The sequence below is a fragment of the Lampetra planeri genome, chromosome 5 (genome assembly GCF_965212315.1).
Source record: "Lampetra planeri chromosome 5, kcLamPlan1.2.h2, whole genome shotgun sequence".
NCBI lineage: Eukaryota > Metazoa > Chordata > Hyperoartia > Petromyzontiformes > Petromyzontidae > Lampetra > Lampetra planeri.
Genome location: NC_136111.1, coordinates 21,205,070 through 21,222,626, shown reverse-complemented (window position 1 = coordinate 21,222,626; position 17,557 = coordinate 21,205,070). Strand labels below are relative to the sequence as shown.

The window sequence follows — 17,557 nt, the reverse complement described above, 5'->3', positions numbered from 1 at the left end:
TAAATGACGTTACGCACCTAGGGGGGGGGGGATCAGATTTTTGTGACGATGTGTGACGAGGGGGGGGGGTGAGAAATGTGACGTCACATCAAAATGCACAACTTTCAATAATTGTTATAACAACACTCCTACAACATGAGAGTGCAGCGCCACATTAAATACGCACTACAATGACAATAGTTTAAAGCGATTTGAAGCATGTTTTATTTTCAAAATGGAAATATGGTTTTGGGGGGGAGGGGGAGCTTTGTGACGTGATATTTGAGGGGGAGGGGTCTGACTTTTCGTGACGCCGTGTGACGAGAGGGGGGGGGGTCAAGAATAGTCCAAAATCGCGTGACGTAATTTATGGACGGCCCCTTAACCTCTCGCCGAATATTCGTAGGTGGCACGCGACTGCCGGTAGCCACGGCTGCAGCGAGATAGCCACTGGACGCCCGTTGGCGCCTGTGGGTGCGGGAATATTTTCCGAGTCGGTTGAGATGAAAGCCTCCTCGCACACCCACGGGGTTTGCTCGGCATCGGCTAACGCGCCGTGGTCGCAGGGCGACCCGCTGAGTGGCTCGTGGACGGATGCCATTTAATGCACAAGCTGAGGCGTTGCCACCGAAGGTTCATGTTAGTGTTCTAACGTTCGTCTGCTAAAGCAGCAATCATTCAATGGCGTGTAAAAAACTCAAAAGATGCCAGGTGGCTGGGTGTCCGGTTTCAAATGAAGGGCGTTGAACACTGTTGAACGCGCATTTACGTTGAATAGCCTCGTACACAAGCAATGGAATGTTTCTCATTGCCGTAGACATTAAACAAGAAAAAGAGTGCTTACAGATATAAACAAAACATCGTCTCTCTCTCTCTCTAGCTGTCTGAATTGTTTCTGCAGTATATACGTTTATTTTCAGTCCGATATTAAAAGAGTAACCTTAAGGCTTACTCAAACCTCAGCCCTCACCCCAATCATTGTGAATTTTTTTTTAAATTCTGACCCGGTACAAATGCACACGTGACCTTGGCGCTGGTTGTGGTTTCTGTCCTTATTGAGACCTGCTTGCAGTGTTTTCCTGCTGTTCCGTTCCTTGTTCCTCGAACAGAGAAGAACGCCCCGTTTCTAACGACGCTTTCGCGCTGCGCTCTTGATTGCAGAATGGCATTCCTTAGCCACCACTACGACCACGTGAAGCCGGAGATGCGTGAAGCGATCTTCTCGTGGTTTCGGACGGCAACTCGGGGCGGAAGCCAAGGGAGTGGACCGCGGGACAAGTCAGGTAATGTGGCTGCCTAGCGCGTCAGCCTCGTGAGTGAGCACAGTCTGACTGAGGCCCCGGAGAGTCCTGCATTGGAGTGTTGTGACACTTCCATTCGGAAGGAGCCTGCTTGCAGGTATAATCAACACATATCGGTTTCCGTGTGCGGCTTAATAAGTGCGCTTGATTGACGTCGTGCGCATAATTCAAAACCATTGACTAACGAAGCTGGATCTAATCACGCCTTATTTAAGCACAGTTCCGATATAAGCAACACATCTTAACATTACACTGGTGGCTGGAACGCAAAAAGCATCTTCTAATATGAGCACACTTTGTCTCTACATATATGGGGGTCTATGTATCCAGCTCCTATTCTACAGGGTGCTTCAGATGTCTTGTGACGCCCATTGAATTATCTAAAACTAAATTTTGTTTTCACGTAATCTTTTATTTTAAATAGATCATGAAACATGCAAAGGACAAACACACATGTTCGGGGTCAATTAATTTGGTGGTGTCACGACACATCTGGACCACCCTTGGTACTCGAGGTAGCGACGTCAGTATTCTGTAATTGCCCTCCGTCTTTCGCTGTCTCCCTTGTTCTGTCATGGGACACGTGGTGGCCCGTGCAGCTCAGCCCGAGCCCTGGCTCAACACCACGATTCTCCTGTGCATGAGACGCTTCATGGCGCAGGTGACGTCCTCCGATCTCAGGGAGATCGTTCCAGAGCAGGTGAGCGCATTCTGAGTTCTCCGCTGCACCTCTCATAATAATAATGCTTACATTGTATATAGTATCATTCATGTTAATAGCATCCCATAATGCTGTACAGTAATTATGAGAATCAATTCCCATGTACAGCCAGTACACCAAGCAAATGAAAACCCTACGACTACCAAACAAAACCAATAATGAACAAACAGACTAAGAAATTGCCCTTCTTGGTTCTTTCGGTAAAGTCCCGTAGAAGGGAAAAAAATATCTAATAAAATAAAATAAATATTATTTCCCTTCTACGTGACTTTACCGAAAGATCCAAGAATTTGAATCGCTGCAGTCAAGAAAGCTTTAAATCGTAATTTAAGAAATTGCCCCCAAAGCAACACAAACAACCAAAAATCAGGAGGCTACCTCTGACCGATTACGACTTCTGCTTCTGCTGCCACTGCTGTACAGAGAGGGCGATTGAAGCGGCAGGCTGCCGGCTTTCTGTTAAGCCATTTTAATTGCTTACGGGATGTTTCGCTTTGGCAAGCGTTACGGCACTGCTGTGATGTCTCTCTGTGCGGTGGGTGCCCCTCGGTTCCTCTCTGTTCCGAGCTGCGTCGGCTTCCGGATGGCGAGCGAATCCATGATTATGAGGGTCGCACTCATTACACACACGAAGTGCTTGCCACAATTGAACTAAAATGACCTGGCTGATCTCGTCAAGTAGCATACACCATCATCACGCGAACTCTGATCATCCTCGCATCAGCGGCTTATGGCTCAACCATCGAACAATGACAGTCACCGCATCGTGTGCTTTCAAATGCGCTTCTGCGGCCGTCTGGAACGCGCTCGTTCTTCCGATATTAGGACGCCACTGGAGCTATGCACTTTTAAATCTAGATTGAAACCTAATTTTGTGTTTAGTTTGTTGTCCTTCCCCCGCACCTCCCATTAGCACGCTTGGCTACATACAGTGCGAAAGAAGTTCAACATACGTACGTCCCGCTACTAATGCCAAGGACTGCACATAAATGGATTGTTCAGCCGAGGTTGTGTCGCCCTCTTGTCACATCCGTCTGGGGTTGAAGCCCAGACGGATGTGACAACTCCCTCCTGAATCCCTCTCGTGGCTAGCGGAACGTGACATTGGCATTCATCTGCTGGACATGTTGCCACATTAGGTGGGAGAGAGAAGAAGAACCAGATGCGATTGTGTCCTCTCGTTCACGATGCATTGCGTCACCACTCTCATGTGGATCGCCGCGCTTCTCCGACTCGTTTCCTTTGCGCTTCTCGGCGTTGGAAACCTCGCTGCCATTGCCTCTCTTCCCGACTGTCTGTTAACCTCGCTCAAGTGCAAGGCACATCTTAGGGTTTGCATCTGCTCTCTTATCAAGAGGGCTTATCAGTTTCTGTTTGCTTGTCGAATGTTGGATCCGTGTGAGGAACTGGAAGCAACAAACCGAAAAGGAAACTTTTTTTTCCGGGCAGCCAAGGTCAATCGCGGTGAAGTTGCAACCTCGACTGCAATGCATCCAAAATGCGACTGGGGGGAACATCTCACGGAAGCTTCACAAATTGCCGAGCAGTGTCGAGAGTATTGTGAAGACCTATATGATGATAACAGTGGGAGCGGGAAAGGGGGGAGCCTGGAACGAGATTACCAGGAGCGCGAGCCAATTCCCCTTCGTTCAGAAGCTGCCCGAGCCGTTCGTCAGATAGCAAGTCCCTGTGGAATCGTTCAAAGAAGGAGGGCAGACGGTTCTTGACAGGATCCACAGAATATGTGTGGCAATCTGGGGGAAATGGTGAATGGCCAAAGGATTGGACATACTTCTACATTTATGCCACTTCCGAAGATGGGTGATTCTAAACAGCATCCTGGAACGGAACCGCTTCTAAAACAGAATGCGAGATTTCAGACGAGCAAGCTGGATTCCTGCAAGGGAGAGGGGCAGGTGATCAAGTCACCTAATCTCAGAATCCCCATGCACAAGGCAAAAGAACATCCTCAGCCATTATATATGTGGGCTATGTGGACTTCAAGAAAGCGTTTGGTAAGTTCTGGTGGGCCACGATGGACATGGGATTCTCACTACATCTGATTGACTTCCTGGCAAAAACTTAATCATACACAACTTGCAAGAGTCAACGTGTCGGAGACACTGTCAGAATGGGTCCGTGTCAGAAAGGGAGTCAGACAGGGTTATGACCTTTCTCCATAATTATTTCACATTCTGGTTGAAACGGTAATGAGAGAGACAACTTGATGGCTTCTTTGGAGTAATCCAGATCGGAGGGCGACGAGTCACAAATCTTCGGTATGCCGATGACGTCATCTTGCTTGCCGGTTCCGAGGTGGAGCCGCAGGAATTGACAGATCGCTTAGATCGGGTTCGTCAAAAGTTTAACCTCCTCGTCAATGTGGACAAGACCAAAGTGATCGGCAGTAATGAAGCAGCCTGCAACATCTGGATACAAGGCATCCAGCTGGAGCAAGTTGATACCTTTCCATATCTTGGATCAGTTATCACTGAAGATGCGAAGTGTTGCAAAGGAAATTCGAGCTAAACTGAGTAAGGGTCAGGCAATGGGGTGATCCCCGATGAAGTGTTGGAAGAGTCACAGCATCCCCATTGGAACGAAGATCAGACTTTTGCACGCCTTTGTGGTGGCCAGTTGCTACTTATGGTTGTGAAAGTTGGACAATCAAGAAAAACGAATAAACGCCTTTCGAATGAAAGGACTCAGGCGGATATTACTACACGTATCGTGGGCTTAAGAGAAAGCAAGTGAATGGGTTCTAGAGAAAGCTGATGTTGAAAGAAAACTTGTGATGAAATCAAGAAAGCTCGCCTTCTATTGTCGCGTCATGAGAAATGTTTTTAACTTGTTTTAGAAAAGCAGATTATGGAAGGCACAATACCTGGTTCCCATGCGTACGGAAGGCCAAGAGTGGCATGGATAGATAACAACAAAGCACGGACGAGGTTCACGCTGGAACAGACAATGAGGGTAGCAGAAGACAGAAGTCAGCGGCGTAGGATTGCCCATGGCGCGGCCAACCCTCGGATCGCAGATGGCTGAAGACAAGACAAGACTTTTGGGTCTGTGCTCAGCAACTGAGTTTTTAATAAAGCGAGCTTTACTCAGCACTCACGGCAATCGCCGTGAAATGAAAACTAAAGAATTTGTCACGGTTGCAGCTTTTTCAGATATACATCTCTTCATTTATAATTTACACCCTAACATTCTCACAAGCGAATATTTAAAACAAGCTTCACACAGTGTTCTTGCTCGATGCAATTTCACCTTGTCCAATGAAAGCATGTTGTTGATTGAATAATTTAAGGATAGTAAACATTGAAAACGCATCGTTGGTTGCCAAACAGCATGTAATTAACACGGGTATTAATTCTTAATAGATATTATAATGGAGATTGTTGGATATGCAATCCTGGAAACATGTAGATGTGTGAAATGTGTGAAATGGTTCGTTACGAATGGCTCTCGATGTTTTCCTGTACGTTTGCAGGTCATTGTGTCTCACAGCCACCCTTCTTCATTTACCCTGATGAAAAGTTATGTTTATGAGCATAAAAAAAAATTGGCATGATTATATATTGCTGACCTAATAGGACTGTGATTTGCAGTGTTTAACAAATGCATTTTTACATACAATAAAATGCGGCACTTTAGATACCGTTACATCCGGATTATAAGATTCTTCAAAAAGGAAGACACACTCTAAATGTGTCAATAAAGTTATACAGATCGGGTCACACTCACACAACTACCGGACATGAGACAGACCACCAACATTTGCTGTTAAACACAGGACAAAAACATCCCAGCATGTCTTATTACGTGGAGCATACAGTAATCAAGTGCAAGGTGTTGTTAATGCGTATTAAAGTTGTTTTACCAAAGGCATCCGACTGCAGCACATCGTGACACATCTGTTGAACATCCCCCACCCACCCACCCCAGATCTGTGAATTCCTTGCAAACAACTTGGGTGTGGAGATTCTCGGCAACTTGACGGACCTACAACCGTTGTTGGCCAGGATCTTGCTGGACAAACTTGACAGCTGCAGGGACAGATGGGTGCCGAGAGCTTTTCTACAGAGGTGAGAAGCGTGGCCCGTCCAAGCAGCGAGATCTGCATGCGCTATGGGTAGCTATGAATATTTGATGACAAAATGAAATTTGAATGATGCCATCATAAAATGAAATATTTCTTCAGGCTTTTAACTCTTTGGGGCTTTACTGGGAATGAAGGTTGTGATATGCAGTGAGACGTTTGACATTTTAAAGTATATATTTTTTTATTTACCAGCGTTGCACATTGGCAAAATAATTGACATGGTAATGTGACTAAACTCTTCATTTTTGAGATAAAGGTTTCGTGACTAATAAAAAAAACGTCTTCATTCTTATTAGACAGTTTAATAAAGGAAAAATGCACAATTTAACAAATTAACTCGCTTTAAGTTTAGGCGACCATAACTGAAATATGTTTGTGGGCATAGTTTAATGAAGGCCCCTCCCCATGCCGTGTGGGTCAGGGGAGTTGTTTGACCATACTTCAATGCGCTGGTTTGTCTGCACCGGTTGGTGAAGGTTGGGTTTCCAGCGCCAGTTCTGACATTAGTCACCACTGATGATAGCCGTGCCCTGACTAATTGAAAACTAATTTGTACAACATTATGATTAGGGTTCAACAACAGTTGATATCTAAGGTTGTCTTACGCTGGGGGCCACCTGAGACCATCAAAGATGTAATCAACCTTCATTAGTCTCCTGCACTGCACATCAGATACTGTGACCTCCACCTTGTATCTATTCTGTGCGATTCCCCCTAAAGAGTCCATCGTTTAGTATTCTACACACATGGCTGCATTCATGACTACGATATATTGTATCTGGTATGATCAATAGTCACGGTAATAATAACAATTATAATACAATTATTAACATTCCTCTGTCGATCCACTGCTAGATGTTTGTGGGGTTGTTTACATTTTTTGCCATTCTTCACCATGACGGTCGGTGCGCGCTTCATGAAGGGGAAACGGGGTGGCCAAGGGTCCATTCGGATGTGACTCCCAACCCGGCATTAGCCGTGGTCGGAAATCGAACTCGGGTTGTGGATTCAGGCGTTTAGATTATTTGGATTATTTGGCTGCTATAAAATGTTCACGTGATAAGCCGCTTGTTGAGCTAGCAAATAGCTCCGTGAGCTTTATCTGGTAAAATAAAAAGTTTAGATTTGTAATGACGACTTGACACACTTCTCTTGAGATGGAACTTTATTGAAGACATGTTCACTTGACATCAGGCGAAGATCCCCACTGCAACAGCCCCGAGTTTCCCACGCACGAGGCCACGCCCCCCCTTCCTGAACCTTCTCGCTGACTCTGGACGCTTGCTCCACCGGCAGACTCCGCTGTCCTCTTCCGTCACCTGACCACGCTCCCTTCTCGATCATTCCCGTCGCCACCAGTCCCTTCGCACTCACAACTGACTCCCCTGTCATTACCTCCCGTGGCCACTAGTGCATCCGCACTGTAGGCCGACTCCCCTGTCATTACCTCCCGTGGCCACTAGTCCATTCGCTCTGCAGGCTGACTCCCCTGTCATTACCTCCCGTGGCCACTAGTCCACTCACACCGCATGCAGGCACTATTGTCATTACAGATTTATTCGTACTTTTTGTGATTTGCTTACCTTTCCTGTAGTTTGCACTCCTATCGTGGTTTATTTGTGGTTGTAATGTTCTGACTAGCCCCGACTGGACCTGCGTGAAAAATAGCTTTATGGTCTTGATTTGCAGCTTTCGTGACTGCAGGAATTCATACTCTTTGGTTCTTTCGGTAAAGTCACGTAGATAGAAAAATAACGAATTAATCACGACGTTTCGATAGCAACTTAAGCCATCGTCTTCAGGTGAAACAATACAGCAGGCGGACTGCTGAGGAGGAAATGTAGCGAGAGAGCTACTGCAACCAAGGGTATCGACCGTGCCGGCTCAACGCTCTGATCCCCTGAGTCGCCTGGCCACCTCCTGTTTTTTGTTTTGTTTCAATCTCAACGATACATGTAAGCGCTTTGAATTGTCGACGATGCTCGTCGTCATCGCACCTTGACGCCTTCTTGCTCTGCCACGCGTTCAACCCGCAGGCTGGGCCAGCTGACGTGCTTCTTCAGCGGCACCAACGTCATGTGGGCTAAGAACAACAATGTGACCGACCTGCTGCTCGAGAATCTGCTGCAGTGCGCGACCCAACGAGACAAGGTGCCGCAAAATCTTGCCCGATCGCCTCCCATATTCATTCGTGGATTGGATATAGATATGGATTATATTTGGGGCTAAAATCTAAAGAGAACGATCATAGATTTTTTTTTTACTTTGAACGCAATGTCGTTGATGTAAAATGGCGTCTCAAAAACCGCCGGAGAATATCTACGGGACCTTTTTTCGCCAGTATCAAAGTATGAAAAAATAAGAATAAGGTTTTACCCTTTCTCGCAATGAAATAGGCCAATACTTGAAAACATATGATAATGATCAGAGTACGTTCATTTGCATGTTTTAACACAAGCACGTGTGGTGAATGCAGAATTTGTAACGTTGCTCAGTTATTGCATGGTGCCCATAAATGCCCCAAGTTCTGTGGTCCTATATTTGGATGTTTTATCATCTCCATTTGTCAGTGGGAGGAAAGCAGAGTCCCTGGAGAAAAGCCCACGTGTACGAGGGGGGTAATGAACAATCTCCTCGGAGAGATGAGATCCAAATAGAAATTGTTCCACTTGCTGTACTACCGTAACCTGTACGGAGGAAGTTCCACAAATTTGTGCGGTGATCTACCAACCCTTGCCTCCACATTGCTGGATTGCAGGCCATGTGCATAGCCACCGACAGCCGCCTGGTATAATTTCTAAGTCAAGGAATACGCAGCTCAAAAAGCAACAATCTCCTATCTCATAGATATGTACCTGGACTGTGTGTTTTGGTCTGTCTGACAAGTGCTTGAATCTCCGTTAAACATATATTTTTAAGCATTTCAAGTGTCACTCCCATGCAATACAAGATCACTGCAGTGTGGTCAATAGACCACGCCTGACTGCAAATTTAAATGCTTTTTTTGGTCATTAATGATCCTTAAAACTCGCGTCAGCTCGGAACACACAACATAGGTAGATATCTACACACACGAGAGATGCTTGTTTTCTGAGTTGCATTTCCCTTGGATAAGCGCCCGTGAATGTGTTTACATTTGCTGTATATCAAGGTTACCAGAGGTGTGCCAGGTTTCGGAACTTTTTTAGCTGATCCTGTCAATTACGTCCACGTCTATCGGGGCTTCTTGCAACCCTTCCCAGAGGCACAGTCATTCCCGAGGCCATGTTTGCTGGCCTCCCTGTACCTTGCTTGTGTGCCATTAACTATTTAGGGACAGCCCTGCCGAGCGTGTTATTTACTACAACAACAACAAATAATTACAGCGCAATTTGAAGCCCTTTTTGCAAACACCCTTAACGGGGCCACCGCCAGCAAGTTTTGGAAATGCTGCGGCGGCGTCCGCAGACGAACATCCCATCTCTTGGTGTGGTCTGGCACTGTTTTGCTGTTGTTTTACTGCCTTTCCGAAGCTTGGGAATTGATGGTGCAATTTGAAATTATTTACTTTATTTACTTATTTAAGGGGCTCCACAGTGGTGAGATGTTATCTTCATCGCATGGTGTACACGAGGTTGTGGGTTCGATCCCGACCCTGATGCCTGTATATTTCGAGTTTGCGTGTCTCTCTCTCGCCCAGTGGTTGCGTGGATTTTTTTCTCCGGGTCCTCCGTTTTGTCCCTCCACATTTAGAAACATGTGCTGAAACTATTTAAATTATTTAGCTGCTATAAATGTCCAAATGATGAGCCACTTTTTTGAGCTATCATTTGTGGCCGAGTCGCTTTTGAAAAATAAGTTTATACCTCGGTGGGTTTTGTCTTCTTGGATGGGGATGACTCTTTGGTTCTTTCGGTAAAGTCACGTAGAAAATAAAATACCCACATGCAGAGAGATACACACACAAAGACACACCGAGACTGGTTTAAAGCAAGATAATCGCAAGTATTAGAAAGAAAATTTACTAAAATTAAGACGTGTAATGCAATGCAACACAGAGGGTCGGTGTTAGCACACAGTTAACGCATAGCCTGGTTGATTAACGTTCTTCCAAAGATTGCTAAATTAGAAGTTAAGTGCGGAACAGACAAGCAAGGAGAAATTTCGAAAGAGAAGTGGGAAGTGGGTATTTTATTGTCTACGTGCCTTCGCCGAAAGAACCAAAGAGTAATTCATGCAGTCACGAAAGCTTCGAATCTAGTTTGAACCACCTCTACGGGGGAGGGTTTACTCATAACTCACACTTTACTACTCACAACTCACACTTTACTTCTAATTTAGCAATCTTTGGTAGAACGTTAATCAACCAGGCTATGCGTTAACTGTGTGTTAGCCGACTCTCTGCCTTGCATTACATTACACTCCCTAATTTTGCTAAATTTGTTTTCAAACTTCCCACTTCTCTCTCTAAATTTCTCCTTGCTTGTTTGTTTCACACTTAACTTCTAATTTAGCAATCTTTGGAAGAACGTGAATCAACCAGGCTATGCGTTAACTGTGTGTTAGCCGACTCTCTGTGTTGCATTGCATTACAATTCTTAATTTTAGTAGATTTGCTTTCTCAAACTTGCGATTCTCTTGCTATAAACCAGTCTCGGTGTGTCTTTGTGTGTGTATCTCTCTGCATGTGGGTATTTTATTTTCTACGTGACTTTACCGAAAGAACCAAAGAGCAATTCCTGCAGTCACGAAAGCTTCGAATCTAGTTTGGATGGGGATGGTTTAGTTTCATTTGCATGAGTTTGTGTGATTTGTTTACATTTCTTGTACTCTGCACTACCATCATGCTTTTGTACTGTTTGTTGTTGTAACGTTCTTACCCACCTCGACTGGACATCTGTGAAAAAGAGCTTCATAGCTCATCGGATTCCTCCTCCGGTATCAATACATATTCTGATTCCCACTCTCCCAGTTGTACCAGATGGTCGCCAAGATGTACGGCACGGACGCCAGGCTTGACGCCGTCGCCATCACCAAGCTGGGCAAGGCCGTGCAGTTGGTGTCGGTGACGCGCCTCCTGGACATGGGCAACACCGTCGTGCGAGACGCCATCAGCGAGCTGGGAAGCATGGGCGCGTGGTCCAGGGGGAAGGCCAAGCTGCTGGTGACCAAGTACCTCGCCTCTGGCAAAAACGTGAGCTTCCTTTTGCACCGGCAAGACGCGACGCACTGCGCTCTCTCTGCGGTCGAGGTTCGAGGTGTCGCGTCGGTTCGGAGTGCAGGGGTTTTTCCCCAGACCGCGGTCTTGGCGGCCCCACTATCACGCTCCTCCCTCTCTCTGCGTTTTGACCAATTTATTCCTCAAACCTTCAGATGCAAATCGACTCGATTCAACACTGCATGCGCCCAATGATTGTTACGCACCTCCCACGTGACGCGCGAAAACAATTGTAACGGGGATTCAATTGGTAAACACGGAAAGACGTGGCGTGTTGGGTCGTGAGGACTGCAGTTTGGGAAGCCCTGTAATTGTGTATTGGCGGAATCGGAATTGACAAAGAGCTGGAGTGCTCACGGAATGGTAAGTGCATTTGGCTCTGAACCCACCGACCTGAATTCGATTCCAGGCCACGGCAAATACCAGAGGTGAGTGACATCAGAACCAGTCTCTTGGGGCCTCCCCTTCACAAATCTGCACTTACCGGCATGATGAAGAATGGTCAAACAATGCTCAAGACCGGCACAATGGGGCGAGACTTTCATATCCAGCATTACAATGGCCCAATATGGTGTTGCCAAAACTTAAATTGACTAGTGCATGAAAAATGGAAAATAACAAAATAAATTTCAAAGAGGTGAACTTAACCGTGATAAATAGGTCTGTGTCTCCGTGTAATTATTGTATATTCATGCTACGCTCGCGCTCGGTAATTTATGTTTTAATAAATGAAGAGGAATTTGTTTAAAGTGTAATAATTCTGCTATCGCTAGCGCCTGCCATGATCACAGCATTATATTCCACGCAGTTTTTTCCTCCTAACTTTTGTTAACGCTCACTGTGTGCGCCAACTTTTATATTAATAGACCTAATAAATAATAATTTGAATTTATAAAGCGTCCAAATGTGAAATTAAACTATTTGTATTTTAACAGGTAAGGCCCACTGAGCTATGTAGCTCCTTTTCAGAAGCGACCTGGTTACAAATGATAGCTCAACGAAGTGGCTTATCACGTGGACATTTTATGTCAGCCAAATGCCCTAAAGTCTAAACACGTTTCTACATGTGGAGGGAAAAACCAGAGGATCTGGAGAAAAATCCACATGACCACGGGGAGAGAGACACCGCAAACTCCAAATATACAGCAGGCATCAGGGGTCGGAACGAATCCAAGCCCGACCTTCTGTATACCAGGCAAGGTAGTTAACATCTCGCCACCGCGGCGCCAAGTAATTGTTGACTTCTTTTCAGATCTCGTCGGCCGTGGATCTGCGGCGGTTGGGCTCCCTGGTGGCAGGAATCGACGCAAACACTCTGAGGCAGATACCCACTAAGGAGCTCCTCAACGTGTCGGAGGAGTTCTCCCTGCAAGCAGAGCGCATGAGGCCTTCCCAACAGAAGGCCATCGTCAGCAAGGTGAGAGGTCACCATGGTGATGGTCCACCCGTTAGAGTCATCCCAACCCACTTCATTCCCGACACCTACCTGAAATGTCTGAATTTGTATGCAACCAGTGGCACACTCCAGTTAAACATTTCTGACCGGGTACACAGATTTCCTACCAAGAGACCACGAGTGGCATATGGGCGCGTATATGCATAAATGCGCATAACAAATAAAAGACAAAGATCCCCTTGTGTAGCCTGAGCAGACTGTTGGGGCAAGTGCAGTTAGTGAGTAGCACCTATGAAGGCCAGCACGGCACACGAAAGGTGGGTGGTCATCACCACGCCCGGCCGCCTTTGTATCCCCAGTAGCGATGTTTGCACATCGCAGCAGGTACTCATTTGAGGCAGAGTCGTGTATGCGTGCGCGTACACACACACACACACGTACAAAGTGTGTCCATTCACACACACATACATACGTACACACACATATACTATGCATTAAAAAAGTACACACGTACACAACAAAGAGACAGGTCCCCCGTGTAGCCTTAACGGGCTGTTAGAGCAAGTGCTGTTAGCGAGTCACACCGATGAAGGCCGGCACGGCACACGAGCGGGTGGGTTGCCAGCAACTCCCTCATGACGGATGGTTGTTCTTTCCAGTATTTATAGCGGTGACACACCCCCCCCCCCCACCTCCGATAAGAAATACTGGCTAATAGTTTGCAAATCACCATTTTTCATTTGCAATCGTGTGTTTGACTTCCCATTACGACTCGCTGAATTACGAATCTCAAAAATTGCACGTGAGCGGTTATTGCCTTCGAGCTGCAACACGGCCCTGACGTGAACGTCGTCTCATTGCCAGCCGGCACGATATACCTGAAGCCAGGCGGCGGGTAGTGGATATGGTGCTGCTGCTGATGCACGTGGCTGCCTGTAATCCAGCGCGGTTGTAGAGGCAGCAGCAGCAGCAGCGAGAGTTGATGGATCACGGCACACACGCATTGGGCTAGGCCAGGAGAATTGCAGTACAATCGTGCCTCGGTTAACAGCGACATCGGTTAACGGGGTTTTTTGTTGTTGTAAGTTGCGGTTAACGTTTCGCCTGCCGTAGATGACTCCCGTGGTTTCGACTCGCGTTAAACATTTTGACTCACGGCATGTTTCCGTGATTAATCTTAACTTGAAGCTTTCGTGACTGCAGGAATCCATACTCTTTGGTTCTTTCGGTAAAGTCACGTAGCGACAGTCTTGTCGTTGAAGACGGTCACTTGTTGTTGCGATCGAAACGTCGTGATCTATTGTGTTTTTTATCTACGTGACTTTACCGAAAGAACCAAAGAGTATGTTTACGTGATGCCTATCCGAGCGTTGGTTAAGTTTGGCTGAGCGCATGCCCTCAGCCAATTAAGCGAAAACCCCATTGTGAGCCGTTTGGACCTCGACTGGCTTTAAGTTTACGTGAGGTTTTCTGTATTGGCAGTGGAAAACAGTTCTCTTGCAGATCCATGTAATTCCTGTGTTCGATTAACAGTTATTGTGGTTAACAGTAGTTTTCGTGAAACGGGTTAAAAACGTTAACCGAGGAACCAGGGCCGCATTATCCAATAAGCCACAGTAGGCACTGTGCCTAGGGCTTACGAAAAATAAAGGGCCTACGAAAAATACATATTTTACCATGCTTCTTGTTGTGTGTATGATTACATTTTTTAACCAAGATATATTCTTGAATACATATATTTATAACGCAAGGATAGACCGTGTACATATACACGGAGAGAAATTAAACATCGGAGATTAACTTTTCGAGATGTTTTCATTACAAAATTAGCAATAATATCTTGAAATGGTGTTTTTTTTTCGCACAATATCATTCACAATAGAGAGTAGTGCAAGGCAAGACGATGCGTTGTGGTCCTATGGTTGATCGGAGACAGGTTTTTTTTCCACACAGCTTTGGCAAGTGACAGCGGCGGGTGTAGTAAACATGGGCAGCAACTCTTTGGTGCGCACCGGATTAGAGCGTGTTCCCCTTCACGAGCATGTGGGTTTTTCTCCGGGTGCTCGGGTGCCCTCCAACACGGCAGCACTCGTTAATCGGCCGGAAACACCTGAACACACAGGACCGCAGAGCTTGGACAATTGTTGGCGCCGGCTCACCGCGTGGCTGCCCGCTCCTCCCCGCTCGCCTGTGGTAGCTCCTCGCGCCTACCGAGTCATTCCCTCCTCTCTCTGCGAGAGCAGGCGGATACCGTGCGGCGACATTGCATGCTGAAATTATTATTTTCGCTATTATTATAATTATCATCATCATCATTATTTGACCGTGACAAATGTAATTGACTCCCAGAAGTTCAATGTAGTGCACTGTGGGCTTCTTATTCTTCTTCTTCTTGTCGTATATGGCTCATGTAGATGCAGAGCAACAACGAAAATTAAACATTGAGGTGGTCAAGCCAGATAACCGTGTCAGGAGTAGCGAATTGTATCGCTGTGATGGGGGCCACCTGATATCTTCCCTGCTTGACAGCGCTGCGTATAAATTAAAGTCTCCTTATTCTCCATCCACTGCTGGATGAGGGCTTCCCTCCACGCCATGCGAGTCGTGGGGGTCATTTAACTGTACTTCGGTGGGTAAACTTGGATGTGGGAGCATAGAAGTACTGTATAATGCTGGCTTTTACTGCGCTAGTCTCGGCTGAGCAACGCGTAACCCCGCAGCACCCTATAACAACCCGCTTGTGCCTCTTGATCGCCTATCCAAGCAATGTCCATTCTCAGCCCTGCTTAGCTTCTGAGATGTGACAAAGATCTGACGAGATCTGGCACAACCCCGGTGATTTGTTTGTAGGCGATGGTCACGGTTAAATGTAAGCACTGTGTGCGCGTCTCATTAGAAAAACAAAACGTCTCGATGTTTGTTACAACAACAACAACAAAACAAACCTCTTTTGCAATTCCCAGATCATTGAAGAAGTCAATATCTCCAGAGCCTTGGATTACCTGAAGGGGTCCCTCGTGAGTGCAATCTCTCTCGTCAGGCTGAGAAACATTGCCGACATCACCAATAAAACGTTCGAAAACAAGTTGTGGAACAAGGGCCAGGTACTGTAATCTGCATCACGCCGACGCAACTCAACGCCCCATTCCTCGGCTTCGTTTTTTCGTGGTTTTAACCGTGAGCAGTAATCGGCCTCTGACGGGTGTTTCAATCGACCTGAACCCATTGGGCGTGACTGTGCAATGTTTTATTTCCTATTTTTGACAGGCTCTTTTCCTCTTGAAGAAACTACTAAAGGATGGACAGTCCATTTCCTCCGCAGACATCAAGTAAGGGCACCTTTGTTGGTTATCTGCACATTGCCATTTAAGATTGTACAGCGGGGAGCGGTGGCACAGCAGTGAGCGCACTTGCTGTTTAATTACAGCTGAGTTTGATATCCAGGCACGGCTAACATCAGTGGTGAGTGATATTACAACCAGGCCTGGGCTTACCCCTCCAACCAGCACCGTCCAGCGGGGCTAAAAATGGTCAAATCACCCCCATGGGTTGAGACAGCATGGGGAGGCCTTCATCCAGCAGAGGATTAAAATACATCTTTAAAATATTAATACTATAGGGCAGGTTATTATCTGGGACATTTTTTATCACCACTGTTGTCATAAGTTGGCTTCCCATCAGCAGCAGGGCTGAGCTACAACATCTCCTGCCTCTGCTGCCATACCTCGACTTTCGGTCGTCCACAGTACCTCTCTCAGCTCTCCCGTCACCCTGCACACTACGGCTCACGGTAGAAGTCTCCGCAGCAGCAGCAGCAGCGTGACTCACAACCTCCTCCTCCTCATCTCTACACCAAGGACCAGGATCGCCACTGCTAGGCAACGCATCTCCGTGGCAGTCCAAATCGTCTCGAACGCCATCGAGCATTGTATCTACACCAGTGTGTAGATTCATCACCAATTTTCAGAGGGAGGCCACTTTCGCCGATAAGACATCTGTGTCAGGGCCGCCACACTTTCGCAACCATTGGGGTTTGACAGCACGACGATGAGGGCGGGGGGGGGGTGTTTTCACGTTTGTGTATTGTTGGGGGCGCAATAAAGACCACCAGGGGCCGCAAGTGACCCGCGGGCCTTCACAAGGAAGAACACCAATCTACACCGACTCTTTAAGAGACAACTCAAAAAGGCCCCCCAACCTTATCTCTTTCTCGACTGGCTTTTGAGCAACACTGAGATTGGCTCCGCACCTGGCAGCCACGTTTGTTTATGTCCGTGAAACATTGGCCCAAACCCGCAGTTAAAGCTCTCTCTAAGTACGTAATGGGCTTTCTTTATTCCCTTTTGCAAAGTCGATGGTTGTCTGCGGGCTCTCGCTTGGTTAAATGAAGGACACTGGTGAATGTGTTTTCAATTAAAACTTGTTGAATTAAAATCACATTTTCAATTGGTTTTTCATCGGCTGTAATTTAGAATGGTTTAATTAATTGGGCACAAGAATAAGAAAGCACTAAAGTGTAATCTGTAGTGGCAAAGTGGGACATTGCATTGTTAATTTTTTTGATGAGTAATTAAATCTGTTAATTACACCATGAAATATTTGTTTTACAATAATTCCTTGACAATTATGCAATGTTAACAGGGCACAGCAGCAAGAAAATTGTAGTTGTCATTGGTCTGAAATTGACTCCCTTTTGCAATAGGTATTATTATATTCTTGGGTCTTTCGGTAAAGTCACGTAGATAGGCTCAAAGAAAATAACAAAAAATAATTTTCATTGACACCTATCGACGTGACTTTACCGAAAGACCCAAGAATATGAATTCCTGCGGTCACGAAAGCTTTAAGTCAAGATTTT

At 46.2% G+C, this 17,557-nt stretch overlaps 1 protein-coding gene across 1 annotated transcript in view; it reads left to right on the top strand.

The window, feature by feature from the left end:
• LOC144719133 (otoancorin-like) overlaps positions 1-17,557 on the top strand; it is a 56,095-nt gene that overhangs the window by 9,271 nt on the left and 29,267 nt on the right. Inside the window, exons 5-12 of the mRNA XM_078594997.1 lie at positions 1,141-1,262; positions 1,880-1,980; positions 5,950-6,089; positions 8,143-8,257; positions 11,058-11,279; positions 12,556-12,720; positions 15,663-15,803; positions 15,967-16,028. Coding sequence (XP_078451123.1) covers positions 1,141-1,262; positions 1,880-1,980; positions 5,950-6,089; positions 8,143-8,257; positions 11,058-11,279; positions 12,556-12,720; positions 15,663-15,803; positions 15,967-16,028 — 1,068 coding nt within the window. The remainder of the gene's footprint in view (positions 1-1,140; positions 1,263-1,879; positions 1,981-5,949; positions 6,090-8,142; positions 8,258-11,057; positions 11,280-12,555; positions 12,721-15,662; positions 15,804-15,966; positions 16,029-17,557) is intronic.